Source organism: Tenrec ecaudatus, chromosome 4 (genome assembly GCF_050624435.1).
Source record: "Tenrec ecaudatus isolate mTenEca1 chromosome 4, mTenEca1.hap1, whole genome shotgun sequence".
NCBI classification, from domain to species: domain Eukaryota; kingdom Metazoa; phylum Chordata; class Mammalia; order Afrosoricida; family Tenrecidae; genus Tenrec; species Tenrec ecaudatus.
This window is the reverse complement of record NC_134533.1, coordinates 87,060,809-87,078,843: the sequence shown is the minus strand read 5'-3', so window position 1 is coordinate 87,078,843 and position 18,035 is coordinate 87,060,809. Positions and strand designations below refer to the sequence as shown.

The 18,035-nt window shown below is 42.4% G+C and overlaps 1 protein-coding gene across 1 annotated transcript; it reads right to left on the bottom strand.

Annotated features, from left to right (window-relative positions):
* Positions 1-458: 458 nt before the first annotated feature.
* On the bottom strand, positions 459-1,547 carry LOC142445950 (upstream-binding factor 1-like protein 1). Its single transcript, XM_075547800.1, has one exon. The coding sequence runs from the start codon at positions 1,545-1,547 to the stop codon at positions 459-461; it is 1,089 nt and encodes a 362-aa protein (XP_075403915.1).
* Between the last annotated feature and the right edge of the window lie 16,488 nt (positions 1,548-18,035).

The window sequence follows — 18,035 nt, the reverse complement described above, 5'->3', positions numbered from 1 at the left end:
AAGATGGCATGGAGTGGAGTTGTGTCCAAATGACTCAAGAAAATGCAGTAGGTGCGGAAACATGTTATTTAATCACAAAGACAAATCTGTTCATGAAGTATGAGAAGAAATGGTGAGCCAGGAAAACGTGCTCAGTGAAATAAGTCTGAGAAAAAAGGACAAAGAGCCATGTTCCCAAAGCTGAGACATCCTAATCCTCCAACCCGCCAGTGCAAACGCTACATGACGGACGGCAATGCACAGGAATACAGAGTTCTCTGAAAAGGCATAGGACAAATGTCTGTGACCACGCATGTCCAACAGCGAACCAGTGGGTGAAGCACGCCAGCACCGCTTCTCATTTCAGTAAGACACCATCCATGAACAGCGCCTTCCACTTGCAAGTCATCTCATTGCTTATTCCTGGACTCTATCTGCTCAGGATGATAATTGGAGGATGATTAGCTGGAGGATGAGCTTCAACACGCACTGGAGGTGGTGGATGAATCTCTGGCTGGAACCAGCACTCCCTGCTTGTGTTCAGGCTCCCCTTTCATCCTCTTCACTGATGCAGACTCCAGAGCCTCTGGAGACAGCCTTTTAAATGTGGGGGTTGGGCTTCCTGACATGCTCATTTCCTTACCCTTCCCATAGCCTGCCTTTCTGAATGCTGCGTATGACTGAGGAGAGAGGCTCTTCAGCCAGAGAGCTAGGTCTATCTTATACTGTTTCTGCATCGCCTGAGCCAACTTCGTATAGTTGTCCTTCTGGCTCTGGGGGATAGGCTGCCAGAGCCTGCCAATCTCCACCATGCGCTCCCTGGGTGGCACATGTTTCAGCTTCTCACTGGACCACAAATCCTGGTAGAATTTGTGGTATCCATTCATAGGGGGCTTCTTGGGCTCTCCACAGACTGTCATGTGCATGGAGAGGTGATCTGTTTCCATAGAGGACTTCCTTTCTTTCCTATTTCCTTGAGCAGTCATTTGAAGCTGTGGCCTCTTGGGGACATGATTTCTTTTGGAAGTGTGCTTCAGATGAGTTGTTGGTTTGAGTTGAGACAGCTTGAACTGACACAGCTTCTCTTTATATATTTTTTTCTCCTCTTGGAAATCTTGACGATATTTCTGCTTCACTTCTTCTGGAAGCTCTTTATATTTCTTCGCTAGAAGTTTAGTCAACTCCACGCTGCTTAGCTTAGGGTACCGTTGAGTATACTGGGAATGATTCTCCTTGTAGAAACAGATATAAGCCGACAAGGGCTTCTTGGGTAAGTCTGGATGCTTCATCACCTCTTTCTTCCTCAAGGGGTTTTGAGCATGTTGCTGAGCTTCTAGGACTAATTCTGTCAAAGTCCGCGACTTCCTCAGGTTGTCAGAAATCTCCAACCATTTGTGTTTGCACATTTCCCCAGAAAAGTCTTTGAAAGCTACCCTTTCCCAGTTCATGGTCTTCAGGGTTTTGCGGAAAGACTTGTTGTCATTCGGTGGGACATCGTTCTTTATGCGCTCCAGCAGCGTCTGGATGTCTGCTTCCGACCAGCGGTCTTGGCCTGTTGGCAGGGGCATGGTTAGGGCTCTGGACCAGTGGATGGGCAATCCCAGCTGGTGAGAATCCTTCTTTTTCTGAAGGTGCAGCCAGGGAGTTAGTCCTTGAGATTCCACTGGGAGTATGATGCCAGTGTTCTGTAGAGAAAAAGAACAAGAGTAACTCTCATTCTGGAACAATCTGCAAAATCAACCACAGTTTGCTTGTAGCATGTACCTTGGGTAATAGAAATGAACCGTAAGGGTATGCTCATAAGTCACTCATACTTTGAATTAACCATTAGGTTCAGCTTCCCTAGCTGCATCTGTATTGATTCCTATTGCCCACTCTGACTTCTAAAACACACTAGCCACCTCTCTCCCCTCCCCCAACCCAGTTCAATAGTTGTCAAGTGAAGATTGGCCTTTTAATCAAGATGAGTGAGTTATAGGAGAGTTGGGGGGTATAAATACGCTATGAGAAAATTACAATGTAAAGAGAACTGACTTTAAGGAACTTAGTTGAAAGTCACAGCATCCTGAAGGTGGGTGCATTGCTACTTGGGTTTATGAAGTGTTAGCTAAGCTTGGATTAGCCTGGATTCTTCCAAGAAAAAATTTAATTCACACTTGCCAGTTCCAGGATGGGATGCTATGTGAGTGTGGTCATAGATTGGAATGAGTCCGGGAGGTTTCATTAGCTTTGCAATGATTGACAGGTGTAGGGGCTAGCTCCCTTCAACAGCTGGATTTGGATGCTGTGTGTATGGTTGCTTAGCTCCTGGTCAATTTCCTCCTGAGAACAGCCTGGTCTTTAATACAAGCTTTGGATCCAGCAACCTGAGAGCTTCCCTGATATCCATTTTTATAACCTCTCTAGCTATATTGGTCAGGAGTAATCTCCAAGTTACATTCCAGCCTTGACTTGGAGTGGACGAACCACTTCTATATTGTTATGTGGTCTAAATGTATAAAAATATATCTACATACAGAAGAATGAGGCTATAACAATATTACAGGGGAAATCATGGTATAAAGTACTTTATTTTCTAGACCATGCAGAATCACAGTCTCCCTAGAGAACTCAGGGAATCAAAATTATATATTTTTTAATTAAAAGTATTTTGGAAATTGTTATAGTTGTATCTCAAAATATGAAAATAAACTGATTTAGATTTCATTTAGGCCCAGCCAGGAATAATAAGGCTTTGTGATGAGCCATATTGACTCCTTATTAAAAATAGGAAAGATGCAAAGGAAATTATTTAACTTTATAAAATTTATCTGCTAAATATTTCTCATCTTTAACTTTCAATGAAAGGTCTACCTGATTTTGGAAACCTTTTCAAAATATCCTACACTTTAAAATATTTTTAAAAAAACTCCAATGTTTTTGTGTGAACCGCATTTCATTGTGCTTTCTAGTATAGAGGACAAATCAACTTGAAAAGTAAACAGTCACATTGGATTCTTTCTACATTTCTATTTCTAATTTACATAATCAGTTACAAAAATAATTTATGAGCATAGAATAAAAAGTAGTAAAATAAATTTTCAAAGACTTGAATGTATCAGGGTGGAATATCTAAGATTGCATTTCTACATAATGTTGCTTCCATACCTATAATTTTCCAAACAAAAAGCCACACAGGCAGTACTCACTAAATCGGGTCAGCAAAAGAAAAGCAATCATTGCTTCTTAGCAACTATAGCTAATGTAGAAGCTGAGAGACCTGACAATCTCCCAAGAAAAGAATCAGGTAATCTGTTCTGTAAGGAGGAATTAGTGTATTTAAGAATCAGCGTTTCTCCACTTTTCTTTTTTTACATTTTATTAGGGACCCATACAACTCTTATCACCATCCATACATATACATACATCAATTGTAAAAAGCACATCCATACATTCCCTGCCTCAATCATTCTCAAGGCAATTGCTCTCCACTTAAGCCCCTTGCATCAGGTCCTCTTTAGGGCAAAGACTGTACAGATGTGCTTTATACAATTGATGTATGTATATGTATGAACTGTGATAAGAATTGTATGAGCCCCTAATAAATTGTTAAAACAAAATAAATAAATAAATAAATACTATGAAAAAAAAAGAATCAGCGTGAGAACACGCAACAATAAACTTTATACAAAATAAAGCCCTAGTTTTAATTGAATTGTGAAAAGGGGGGGAAAATCCTCACTGAAATTTACTGCGCACATATGCTCAAGTCAATGTCATGAAATTGACTCTATCTAATGAAGACCCTGTAGGAGCCAGGCCTTGGGATCTCTGGAATTCATTTTTAAGGGGTAGAAATGGTTATCTATTGAGAGTGGAGCTGCACAAGAACTGCACACTCTCATCATGGGTTAGAAATGCAACTGAGAATCGCCAGTGCTTTGTTAGAGTTATGCCGAACTTAAACCCATTGTGTCACTTGCAACAACAAGCCATCGTGTTTCCAACTATGAGGCAGGAATACTTTAGGAGAGCGTATCACCTCATCTTGCACCAAGAGATGGGCTGTGGGGTTTAAAAGCTAACCCAAAGGTTTATAAATGACTCCAAATCAAGAGGGGCATCTACGCAATTCAAGTTTATATCTAAGTCAGAAGTGACTCAATCATATAGAGCTAAATTTAGTTCTTTGAAATAAAGGATATGAGGTCAAAAAAGTAGGGGCATGAGGGATCTGAAGTGAGGGAGAAGCAAGCTAGCATTCCCACAGAGCCACATAAAACTGAAAGACATTCTTAACATTAATGGCCTCAAATTTGAGTGCTCACCTGAAGACGTTGCCAAGAGATCCTTCAGTGTGCGCTGCAGAACTGGAGCATCAGAAGTCAGCTCAGGAACCAGGGTCTCCAGGGACTAGAGCAGTAGATTTCAGAAGACTATGCACTCAGTGCAGTTGTGTGCAAGGTGTGGACCTCCTGGGGAAGATGGTATTAGGTTCCCATGTGCCCTGTGTTTGGCCCCTGGAGACCACATCATTTCCTCCCCTGGGTTTACACAAAAAGGCCTTGCCATAAACTCTAAAATACACCATGGTTTTTCTTTCAAACAAAGGGTTATCTTAAATTAACTCTTCTGTTAATGCAGTCAGGAGGGATTACATTTGCATCTGCATCCACAGTAACCTATTTCTTTTGTTTTCAAATGGGAAAGAGTAATAAACCAAGTCAAGCTAAAAGTCTACTTAGGGAAATTTCACAAAGGTATTAGACTAAAAAATATGAATTTCTACTTCTTAAGTAGACTGTCCTGTGAGTCTGAACGGAGGGATTTCTGACAGGTTTTTAAATGGTCCATGACTCACGCAGTTTGGGACTGAAACCACTTCCAAGTCCATGGCTGGGACTCAGGCTAGAGGCTTTCCTGACTGTTGCAGTCACGTTTCATGAAAGGTCATGGGCAGGTTAGAGGACTGCCATTTGTAACACAGGAGTCCTGGTGCATCGTGGGTAGGACTTGGCCTAACAACCACCAGGTTTATAATTGCAACCACCAGCTCTTTGGAGGGAGAAATCCTGGGCTCCAGACTCCAGTCAAGCCTTACTCACAGGGCTATTGGTAGCCTATCCTATGGGGTAAACATGGGTCAGTATCGACTCCTTGGTAATTAGGTACCTTTCGTTCCTTGACCCAGGGCACATGGAATAACAAGAGGAGACTCATGAAGGGTCTTATTAAGGGAGAAGTAAACCAGCATTCCCACAGAGCCACACGAAACTGAAAGACGTTCTTAACATTAATGGCCTGAAACTTCAGTGCTCACCTAAAGAAGTTGCCGAGAATTCCTTCAGTGTGTGCTGCAGAACTGGAGCATAGGTGGAGCATAGGTCAGCACAGGAACCAGGACTCCAGGGACAGGAGCAGTAGATTTCAGACCAGTTGGCACTCAGTGCATTTGTCTGCAAGGTGTGGCCGTCCTGGAGAAGATGGTATTAAGTTCCCAGGTGCCCTGTGATTGGACACTGGAGACCACACCCTTTCCTCCCCTATGTTTACACAATAGGCCTTTCCATTGTTTCTAAAATAAACCACTGTTATTTCTTTCAAACAAAGGGTTATCTTAAATGAACACTTCTGTTAATGTAGTCAAGAGTGCTCACAGTTGCATTTGCGTCCATGGTAACCCATTTCCTTTGTTTTCAAATGGGAAAGAGTAAGAAAACAAGGGAAAATAAGTGTCTACCAAAGGAAATTTCACAAAAATGTTAGAACACCAATCACTGCTTCTAAGCAACTATGGCTAATTAAGAGGCTGAAAGACCTGATAATCCACCAAGCAAAGAATTAGGTATTCTGTTCTGTAAGGTGTAATTACTCTGTTTAAGGATCAGTATGAGATCATGCAAAAAAAAACCCTTTAAAAATAACATATTACTGCCCTCGTTTAACAATGGGTTGGGGGATAAAAGAAAACGGAAAGTTGTCAAGTCAACGTCATGAGGTTGACTTATGTAATGAAGATCCTACAGTAGCTCTGGCCCTGGGATTTCTGAAGTTTATTTTTAAAGAGGTGGAAATGGTTATCTATTTGGAGTGAAGCTGTAGGAGACCTGGACACACTGATCATAGGTCAGGAATACAAATAGTAATGACCAGTGATCTTCTAGATAGACTTTAAACCCAAACCCATTGTGTCACTTCCAACAAAAACCAATCTTTTCCGGAATTATGAGGCTGTAACTCTTTAGGGGAGCATATCACCTCATCTATCCTCAACTGCTGGGCTGCTGCAGTTAAAGCGAATGCAAGTGTTTACAGATGAACTCTTAAACAAGAGAGGCAGCTACAATCCTTAAGTCTACATCCGAAGCCAGAACTGAATCAATGGTAATAAGGTAAACTAGTTCCTTGAAAAAGGCTATGAGGTCAACAGAGGAGCTCCATGAAGGATCGTTAGTAGGGGAAAAGTAAGCCAGCTTTCCCACAGAGCCACACGTAACTGAGAATTTCTTAGCATTAAATGACTCGAATTTGAGTGCTCACCTGAAGACGTTGACAAGAGTTTCTTCAGTGTGCGCTGCAGAACTGGAGCATCAGAGGTCAGCGCAGGAACCAGGTCCGCCAAGGACTGAAGCAGTAGATTTCAGACCTTGCAGTCAGTGGAGTTCTGGGCAAGCTGTAGCCCTCCTGGGGAAGATAGGATTAGGTTCCAGGGTGCCCTCTGATTGGACCCTGGGGACCACACCCTTTCCCTCCCATTGTAACACAAACAGGCCTTGCCATTGGCTCTAAAGGAAACCATGGAATTTCTTCCAAACAAAGAGCTCTCTTAAATGGCTGCTCCAATCCCCTGGGGCAGTCAGGAGTGAATAAGGTTGCATTTGCATGAGCAGTAAACAATTTCCTTTGCTTTCAAGGGAAAAGTGTGGTAAAACAAGATGAATGTCTAGTTGAGGGAAATTCCACCAGCCTCCTAGACAGCGGACTATCATTTTCACTTCATCCAGAGAAGTTCCCTCACTGGTGGTCTTTGGGTCATGAAAGCCGGCTTTGGGTAAAAGCCTGTATGCTCTCCAGAAAGCCCAAGCCAGATGGGACCTCATCTGTCACTTAAAAAGGGCTCTTCTGTGCAGAGTCGTGAGCATTGTATTTAGCTTCCATGGAAGATAGCAAACCTGAACCTTTAACTTCTAAATCCGTTAACTCAGAACGAGGTGACCTTTGTGTCCTTATGAAGTCATTGTGCTGGAGCACAGAAGCGTCCTTCTGAAGCAGAGCTGCCTGCGAGTTGGAACCCCAGGTCCTTGCATTAGTCACCCAAACAGTGACCAACTATACTGTGTGGCCTCTCTCTAGGGATATACCAATCCAGGACCCACTGTCACTGTGTCACCTCCAACCCGCATCCACCCTGTATGGAGCTGTGAGGCTGTCAATCTATAGGGGAGCAGCTCACCTCATTGCTCCCCTCCTGTAGACCGGTGGGTTTAGAAGCCAATCTAAAGGGCTACAGTACAACTCTCACCCAACTCAGCCATCTAAGCTTCCTAGGTCCGTATCCGGAAGTCAATCCAAACTCACCCTTAGTGGATTGTGACTCCAAAGGACCCGATCATGTGTTTCTAAGGCTTAGTGCATCTTTCTCCAGTAGAGAGCCACATGAGTTTGCACAAAAACCAGGTTTCTGTTTCTCATCGGTTTGTGGCTCAGACAGTTTTTGGAGTGAAACAAGGTTCAAGTCCAGGGCCAGGTATCACACTAGAGGCTTTCCTGACTGTTGTACAGTCCTGAAGCCAGTTACACTTTCCTTAGGAGTGAAGGTGCGGAGTTTGGCCTGTCAATCAGGAGCTAACCAATGAGACCTCTCTGTGGGCATGTCCTTCCCCTGACGATTCTGGAAAAACTCTAGGATTTCCTCCTTGGAGGCCGAAGACACTGTCTTTGTCTGTTTACTCCCTTGGAGAGTCTCTACTGAGAAGACTGAATCCCTGTGAGTTATCCCCGAGGAGAAGCCACTGCACCTACCCTGATGCATGGACCTACCCTGATGCAGCCCTGGGCGCTAACGAAGCCACGTGGAGACCCCTGCCAGCCCTGAGATGCTTACATCGCCACTGGATCCAAAGACTTACTATGCACTGGCTTTGATCCTCCTGGATTTGGCATCATTCAATGTGTTTTGTGAGTGAGTACAGGACTTTATAAATTGGTATCAGACATATGGGCTAATATCAGACTTATGGATTTGGACTGGATTGGGTTGGGATGCTTTCCTTTTTTGAGGGGGCGGGGGCGGATGCTTTCTTAATGTATATTACCCTTTTTATAAAACTCTTTCTCTTTTTAAAAAAATATTTTATTAGGGAAGACTCTTTTTTGTTGTTTGTTTTTGTGATTCATCACTATGCTTTAATGATGTTCAATTGGTAGCAATGAAAATACATCCTGCAGATCAGATATTTACATGACAATTCATAAGAGTAACAAAATTACAGTCATGAAGTAGCAATGAAAATAATTTGATGGTTGGGGTGGTCACCATCACCTGAGGAACTGTATGAAAGGGTCGCAGCATTAGGAAGGTGGAGACACACTGACCTACAGAAAGGCCCCTTCACACCAGGATCTGAAATGCTAAATGCCATTCTCTGCTGCTCTTCACGCCAGTGAGGTTAGTGAGACGCTTCAAGTCACCCCATACATTTTTCTACAAGGGACTTCCAGGTCAGTCCCGGGGGAGGGTAATTGGCCAGGGACTCTCAGTACTGGAAGGATGGGGCAGTGTGTGGAGTGACTTGTACTGAGCTTGACTCTGACCACGCCCCCTCTCCTGGCCCCTCCCACAGGCACAGGTGGCAATTAAAAAAAACCAGGCCACACCTCCTACCTTGGAGCAGATGACTCCAGCAACGGCACATGTTACCGAGTGAAAACTGCTACATAGTTCTTTCTTGGCTGTCACCCTTATGGAAGATTGCCAGGCCTTGCTTCCGTGGCTGGGTGGGACTGAGCCACCACCCCTGACCTTCTCTTTCCTGCTACTGTTATGAGGGGCCATCGGGTCAGTCCCAACACACAGCCACGCGTCAAGGAGAACGTCAGCTGCCTCGTCCTGCCGTCCCCTCGCTTTGTCGTCACGATTGAGCCCTTTCTTTCCCCATTCTCGGCCTTCATTCTGCGTGCACCAACTCTCGCCCACAGATTGACGCAGCAATGGGTTACACACTAAAAGGCATGGCACGGGGGAAGGGACAGGAGATGGTATTCGGGGCTTAATACCTCTGGGCATCCCTGCCCTCGGGGCCTCTGCGTTCAAAAGGGCCAGGTGGAAGGCCCTGCAGAAATGGGGGAGGACTCACTATGCTCATTAGACCAGGAAGCCTCCTTCCCCATCTTTGTTTTTGATCAAAACCAGTTCCCAGCATTCTACCAAGCTGAGGACACGCTGTTCCAGAAATCCCCTAATTCTCAATGTCAGGAGGAGGACCTAGTTCCTCCTTCCCAAGGCCACCCTCTTCTGAGGAAGCAAGCGCTGAGCGGTTGTCTTCGGCTTGGTTTTTACGTGACATACTCTGTCCCTCAGGTAAGGTTGGGGACACCCTCCTGCCCTTCACCAGCTGTCGAACAGCGGGGCTTGCCCACGTCACTGAAAGCTTTCACAGTCCAGAAACAGATTCACAGCGCCGCTGCCTCCTGTGCCGTGTTCATGTCACCGCCGTCTCCACTCCTTACCACGTGTCTCACCGTTCATGAGGGAGCCCTGGTGGTGTAGTCAGTTACCAGTTGGGCTACTAACTACAAGGTCGGCAGTTTGAAACCACCAGTTGCTCTTCAGGAGAAAGATGAGGCTTTCTGCTTCCGTAAAGAGTTACAGTCTCAGCAGCCCACGGGGACAGGTTCATCCTATCCCGTAGAGTTGGAATTGACTTGATGGTGGTGAGTTTTGTTTGTTTGCTCGTTTTTTAACCTTGGATTCGACATGAGTCACTTTCCTGATACTATCCGTCTGGAGAAAATCGGGGTCTTTGCCTGGGCAGGAGCTGGAGAAAGCACTTAGTCGTCTTTGAAAGCTCACCCCAGGCACCGTGTCCCTGTCCTCCGCAGCTCTGCCAAGGTCTCCGCCAGCACCTGTGCCATTAGCAACGTCTAACTCAATGCCGCGAGCTATTGATTGATCTTGTGAATCATTTGTGCTGCGGCCATGGGTCCTTCTCTATTAACTGCTTTCTGCCCAGTCCACTGGCCCCAAGACACTCCCAGGGGACACGCAGCAAGGCCACTTAGAGGACGTGAGAAAGGGGCGCAGGGCCCACTCCCTTTGTGAGCACAGCTCTGGGTATGGCCTGCGAGTCTTGGGGTACTACCACTCACTGCTCTACTTGCACTTTTAAGTTTTGAAGCAACGAATGATAACGCTGCGCTCGCTGCTCTCACCTTCGTCCGACACGTCGACTCCAACCTGTGTCGTAAGTGTTCGACATGTGACGGAGCACTGTTAGCTCAACCCTTCAGGCCACGAGTGTCCAGCGTGGCCAGGGTATGATGAATTCCCTAGAGCGCAAGCAAGCCTTCCCCATGTCTTCACCTTCGGATGCCTGACGTCGCTTCACCGGGCTGGCTTCACCGGGCTCGCGGTCGGGCGCTGGACCCCGACGGTGCTGGCGAGATGCGCTGCTCTGGGGCCCCTCAGAGCGAGCCCTCCCCGGCCGAGCCCTCAGCTGGCCCTGAGCCGGCTCTTCCTCTTCCTCCGCCGCCGCCCGAAGACTCTTTCTTAGCCTCATATGAGTTTCTATGGATTTGCTTCTCTACTCTACCCAGACTGACACAACAAACTTACAAATGATGTGCTCATGAGTGAAATACTTGTAGTAAACTGCTCTCAAAGAGAACTCAATTATTTGCAACAATGAAAATGCTTTAAAAAAATCAATCTATTGGGGGCTCTTACAGCTCTCATCCCAATGACTGACTACTACCTTAATAGTTAACATATAAATCTATACTCATAGATATATTTCCCTATCGTTATATATAAATATATTTACTTATGTACATGCCTGTATTTAGACCTCTATAAATGCCCTTTGCCACCTAGTTCTTTTCTCTATTTCCTTTTACTTTCCTCTTGTCCTGCTACCATGTTTGGCTTTCATTCAGGTTTCAGTAATTCCTTTTGGCTACATTGCCCTTGATCAAGCCCCACCAGGCATCCCATGCCCTCCTCACCATGGATTTTTGATCACTTGTTGTTCTCTTATCCCTGCGTTTGTTGGTACCCCTTTTCCTTTCCCCCTTCTGCCCTCTCTCCCATTTCCCTGGAGCCATTGGTCATGTTGTTTTCTCCCCCGGATTGTTTATACCTCCTTCTTGCCTAGACAGACAGGAAAGAAACAATAATTTCATTTTTAACCTTACCTCAGTGGGCTCATGTACTTGTCTTTTTGTGCTTGGGTTACTTCGCTTAGCTTAATATCCCCCAGTTTTGTCCATGCAGATATGTGCTTCATGCGTTCATCACTGCTTTTTAGGGATTCATAGACTCCATTGTATATATGTACCAGAGTTTTTTTTACCAGCTTTCCTATCTTAGCACAGCCCCTTCAACACTTGTTACTTTGTGATTTTTTGAATTCGTATCTTTGAGGGTGTTAGCTAGTATCTCATAGTTGTTTAAAAGTACATATCTTATGGGGCTAATGATCGAGAACATTTTCTCATCTATTTATTGGCCATTTGGGTTTCTGTACTTGTGAAAACTCTGTTCAGGTCATTTGCCCACCTCCTCAGCGGGCAGTTTTTTTTTCTCTTATTGTAAGTTATCAGAGAATTGTAGATTTTAGTAATAAGGCCTTTGGTCTGGCGTGTCAGTGCTAAATATGTTTCCCACATCCGTGGCTCTCTTATTACTCTCTTGGTGAAGTTTTTGATGTACACGGTGTATATCTTATTTGTCAATTTGTACCTCCTCTGTGTTTATGTCCTTTCCTGTTTCTGATAGCTTATGTATTCTCTGATCCAAAGTTCTCAGGTTTGTCTCAATTGCCTCATTGATGGCCCTAATAGTTTGGGGTTTTAGCTCAAGGTCTGTGATCCACCTTGAGTTTATTCTTGTGCATGGAGTGAGGCAAGGGTCTGCTCCGTTTTTTTTTGTAGGTATCCATTTTTTTCCCAGCACCACTTGAGAACATCCACTTCTCATGTGATAATATTTGGGCCATTATCAAATATCAGTTGTCTGTATGCTGATGAGTTTATTTCTGGGTTCTCAGTTCTTTTCCATTGTTCTGAGTATCTGCCATACCAATGCCATGAGGTTTTTACCATCGAGGCTGTCTAATATGTGCCAAAGTCAGGTAGAGCAAGCCCTCCCACTCTGTCCTTCTCTGCTATTTCTGCGCTTTTTCCCTCTGCTATTTCTACGCAACTTCCATATGAAGTTGGTAATCTTTTTTCCCCCAATTCTTTGAAGAAGGATGGTGGTATTCATATTGGGATAGCATTGAACTTATATAGTTACTTGGGCAGAATTGTCATCTTTATTATATTAAGTCTTTCTTGTAATAGTGTTCTGTAGTTTTTTCTTACATTTTTTGGGGTTTTTTTTTTTGTCAGTTATATCCCTAGATATTTCCATTTTTGCTTGGCTCTTGTGAAGGGTACTGCCTTTTTGATCCCCTCTTCTGCGGTCTTGTCCAATAGACTTCTGTTTGTTGATCTTGTCTCCTGCCACTCTGCCATATTCCTTTATCGCTTCCAGCACTCCCCTTATAGAGTTTTTGGGATTTTCCATATATAAAATAATATCATCTGTGAATAATGATATTTTCCTCTCTTATTTTCCAGATGAATACCTTTGATGTCTTTTCTTTGCCTTATTAGCTAAAATCTCCAGTATGATGTGAAATAAGAGTGGGGACAAAGGGCATCCTTGTCCCTTTTTTCAGAGGGAATGTATTTGTGTTTTTGTCATTGGCTACCATGTTTGCTGTTGTTTTTTTTTTATATATAGCTAGTATTATATTGAGGAATTTTCCTTACATTTCTATCTTTTTGAGTGTCTTTAAAAAGGAATGAGTGTTGGATATTGTCTAGTGCTTTTTCCGCATGTATAGATGTTATCATGCGGTTCTTCAAACTTTCCATGTCAAAATGGCGAACATTACTAAAAGTCTTTTGTATGTGGAACCATCCTACATTCATGATATGAATCCCACTTGGTCATGGTGATTTATTTGTTTTATATAATTTTGTATTCTATTGGCCAGTAATTTGTTAAGGATTTTTGCATCAACATTCATTAGGGAAATTGGCTTATAGTTCTTGATTCTTGTGGGATCCTTGCCCGGTTTCTTTATCAGAGTTACACTGACTTCACAGAAAGAGTTTGGGAATTTGCCGTCTTTTTCTGTGTTCTGCAAGAGGTTGTGTAGGATAGGTAACAGTTCTTCCCTGGATGCTTAGTAGAATTATCCTGTGAAACTATCAGGCCCAGGAGATTTTGTTGTTCATAATCCGGTGATAACCTTGTCTATTACTTTTATTGCTATGGGTCTGTTGATATCCTTGATGTCCATCGGGGATAGTCTAGGGGAGGGATGGGTTTTCCAAGTATTTGTCCATGTGTTCCTAGGTGTTGAATTCATTGGAGGACAGGCCTTCATAGTACTGTGTAATTATTCTTCACATTTCATTTGAGTCCAGTGTTATGTCTCCTGTTTCATCTTTCATCCTTGCTATTGACATTTTTTTCCCTTCTTTTCTTTGGTTGGGTTTGCCAGTGGGCTGTCAATTCTGTTAATCCTTTCAAAGAACCAACATTTAGCTGCATTAATTTTTTCATAGTTTCCTTGTTTTTCCTCTCATGAATCTCAGCCCTGATTTTTACAAATTATTTAATTATTTTCCTTCTCTCAACAGTGCTTTAAAAAATTACTACCAGGGGCTAATCAGTGACAATATTAATGGAAGACCTTTATTACCCAGGGAGATGATCAATAATACTTCATACCATCCATTGACAAGGAGGTCTCCAAAGGGACTCAAAGGCAGGTAAAAAACAAACGTTGACCCAGGAACGTGTTTTGGGCTTGCAAAAAACAAGCTCTAATTTAAGAACAGTTAATTCTTACATCATATCCCTGCTTTATACTAATCGTCAGGGAGTGAACACAGAAAATATGGGTGTTATAGCAAAGTGTGAGAAGAAATTAGATGGTACCTGGCTATCAGATAAAATAAGGACTGGGATTTTAAGGGCTATTTGAGCTGTCAAGTAAGTCCTCATGGAAGAAGCAAACAAATATCTGTGACTGAAGGCTTTTAAAACAGATAATCTGAAGATGATGGAGGGAATAGTATCAGAGCTTAAACTGTGAGATTCTGGTTTGCAGAAGGTTATGGACGACAGTGGGAGCCCAAGATACATATGTGAGATCGACACAGGAAAGATGTCTGTTGCTAATTCCCCGCTATACATAATAGAGGGATGGAAAGAAACTGGTTACCAGACAGAGTGCATTGGAGAGTTGATGATAGGAGATCAAACTGATAAACCTGATTTGAATGGTTAAAACCCTGTCTGTAAGCTAAAACACCTGTGTACATTGAAAGAATTCATCAAGAGGGTATAAGAGAGCCCACAGACTGTGAAAACATCTTTAGCAATGACACATCAGATAAAGGTCTTATTACTAAAATCTACAATACTATGCTAGCTTACAATAAGAAAAAAAACTAATTGCTCACAGAGGTGGACAAAAGACCTGAACAGAGTTTCCACAAGGGTGGACATCCAAATGGCCAATAAATATATGACAAGATGTTTCCTATTATTAGCCAGAAGATAAATGTAAATTAAAACAACTATGAGATATCTCTTAATACCCCCAAAGACAGCCCAATTCAAGAAATCAGAAAGTAACAAGTGTTGGAGGGGCTGTTGAGAGATAGGAACTCATTCACTGCTGAAGACCTGTCAGTATGTAACAGCAATAGCTAATATGACATTAAATGGAAAAAAGCTGAAAACATGCTCAACAAATAAGGGAACCCGACAAGGATGTCCCTCCCATATCTCCACTCTTATTCAACATTGTGCCAAGAGTGCTAGCCAGACCCAATAGACACAGCAAGAAATCAAGCGAGTACAACTGGCAAAGAAGAACTGGAACTTTAGCTATTTACAGACGATATAATTTTATATAGAAACAATCCAAAGGTGTCAACATTGTATTGTTGGAAACAATTGAGGAGGTAAGTAGGTAGCAGGATTCAAGAGCCACAAGCAGGAATCAATTGGATTCCTACATACTAGTGATCGGAATATGAAAAAAGACCTCAAGAACACAATAGCCACATGTGTCTGTCTGGGTTTGTCTGTCTGTCTGTCTGTCTATCTATCTATCTATCTATCTATCATTTACAGTTTGGGTTCGAGAGAAACAAATCCAGACACACTTCTCTAAATGGATGAGAAAGCTTTATATCAAAGAGCAGTTGTATGTTGGGAAAACATCTCAGCCTCTTCAGATCAAGTCCATAATTGTAATATTACTTCACATGACCAATACTAATCCATAAAATCCTCTTTAAGCTCACGCAGTGCATGCGATAAAACACAATGCAGGAAGCTTCTCATCAGCAAGGTGAAGCAGAAAGAGCGTGCATCATTGCATGTACTGAGTCTGAAAAAGGAATTTATAGACTAGTATCGGACATATGGGTTAATATTGGAATTATACTTGATCTGGGTTCAGTGTGGAAGATTGCTTAATATAAAATTACCCTTTGATATGAATATCTTAAATCATTTTCCTGGGGGCTCGTACCACTCAGCACAATCCGCCCATCCATCCATTGTCTCAAGCACCTTTATACATAGGTTGCCATCATCATTTTCAAAGCATTTTCTTTGTATTTGAGCCTTTGGTATCAGCTCCTGATTTTCCCCTTACCTCCCTCTTTCTTATACATACATGAGTGCCTCTGCATTTGTTTCTCTATTCAACCAGGAATAACACATAACACTAAAGCTGAAATAACCTGGGAGTAAATCTAACCAAAGAAACAAAAGACCTGTACAAATAAAATTACAGAACATTATTACAAGGAACAAAAAGGGATTGAACAAATGCATCAAAATCTTGTGTTCATGGATCAGAACACTCCATATCATGGAAATGTCAACACTACCTAAAGGAATCTACAAATTCAATTCAATCCCTTCCAAATCCCAGCATCATTCTTCAAAGAAATGAAAACACTATCAACTACATATGGAGAGAGATGTCCAGGATAGGCAAACAACTTCCACAAGAGATGAACAAAGCAGGTGGTCTTACACTACGTGACCTCAAAACCTACTATGCAACTAATGTGTCAAAATATCCTGACACTGGTATAATTATAGATTCATAGACGAATCAATCAGGACAGAACCCTCCCCAAAAAAACACGCATAAAAAACTGATTTTGACAAAGGCTCAATAAGTATAAGATGGGAAAAGGATGTTCTGTTCAATAAATGCTCCACTAGGTTAAAAGAACTCAACCACACTTGTAACCTGAGAAATTAAAACTGAAAGTCATGGGGTTTAAAGAATCAGAGGCCTGCTATACTGTGGTTATAGATTGACACTCCTTGACTTACTACATCAGTGCCCTACATGCTATATTAAGATATACGTTATTCTGACCAACCTTGACTGACTTCTCAGTGAATATAACTGTACACTTTCTTTGACAACCAACTCCAATTGATTATGTAACTAGCATCGAGTCAGGAAAGGATTATTTCTGTACAAGTGAATAATTCAGATATTGCAATATGGAATTAGCCTTCATTGGCCCATTACTCCTCCCTCAACAGTGCTTTAAAACTTAGTGCCAGGGGCTAATTAGTGACAATATTAATGGAAGAGCTTTATTCCCCAGGGAGGTGGTCAATAATACTCTTTACCATACATTAACAAGGAAGTCTCTAAAGGGAGCCAAAGGAAGGTAAAACAAAACCAAACAAAAAACATAGACGCAGGGATGGGTTTGGGGCTCACCTAATCCTAATTCTAATTTAAGAACAATTAATCCTTACATCATAGCCCCGCTTGATACTCATCCTCAGGAAGGGAACACATCAAATATGGGTGTCAGAGCAAAGTGTGTTGAAGAAATTAGATGGTGCCCAGTGATCACATAAAATATTGATTGGGGTCTTAAAGGCTTGTTGAGATGTCACCTAAGCCCACATGGAAGAAGTCCACATCAATGACTGAAGGATTGTAAATCATATCCAAAGATGAAGGAGGGAATAGTATCAGAGCCTAAACTGTGAGACTATGGATGGCAGTGGGAACCCTAGACACAGATGGGAGCTCTACATGGGAAGTAAGCCTCAGGTGCCTTCCCTCTACACATAAAAGAGAAATGGGAAGAAACTGGATACCAAACCGAGTGCTTTGGAGAGATGATTATGGGAGATCAAAATGATAAACCTGATTTGAATGGTTAAAATCCTTTCAGCATATGAGACCCAATGTTGGACCTATAGAGACAGGAAATACAATAAGGGTTTCGGGGAGTACAGTGAGGGATGTGTGTGTTTGGTGAAGGTAGCTGATATCTAGTTGCTCAAGAAGGAAGAGAATATTTTTAAATGGTGTGTGGTAGCAATTGTACATTATTGCTTGATGTGATTGAACTATATATGATATCGGTATTCGCTCCCAATAAAATGGTTTTAGGGAAAAACAGAAAAAAGAAAAGGCAATGCTTTCTCAATCATACTTTGAATGTTTTCCAACCTGAAGAGTTCGTTTTCTTTCTTTTCTTTTTTATTTTTCATTCAAAGAGTTCATTTTCTAAAAAAAAGCCCGGCTCTTTCACAGGGGCTTTCTGTATCTGACCATGTTTCCATTCTGACCATAGGGTTTTCAGTGTCTAATTCCTCAGATGTGAACAACCTATTTCTTTCTTCTCCCCCCTTCAGTTTTATTGGCACATAATACACATCATACAATTATATCATTCAAATGTCAAGAAGAATTGTACAATCATTACCACAATCAATTTCAGAACGTTTTCCT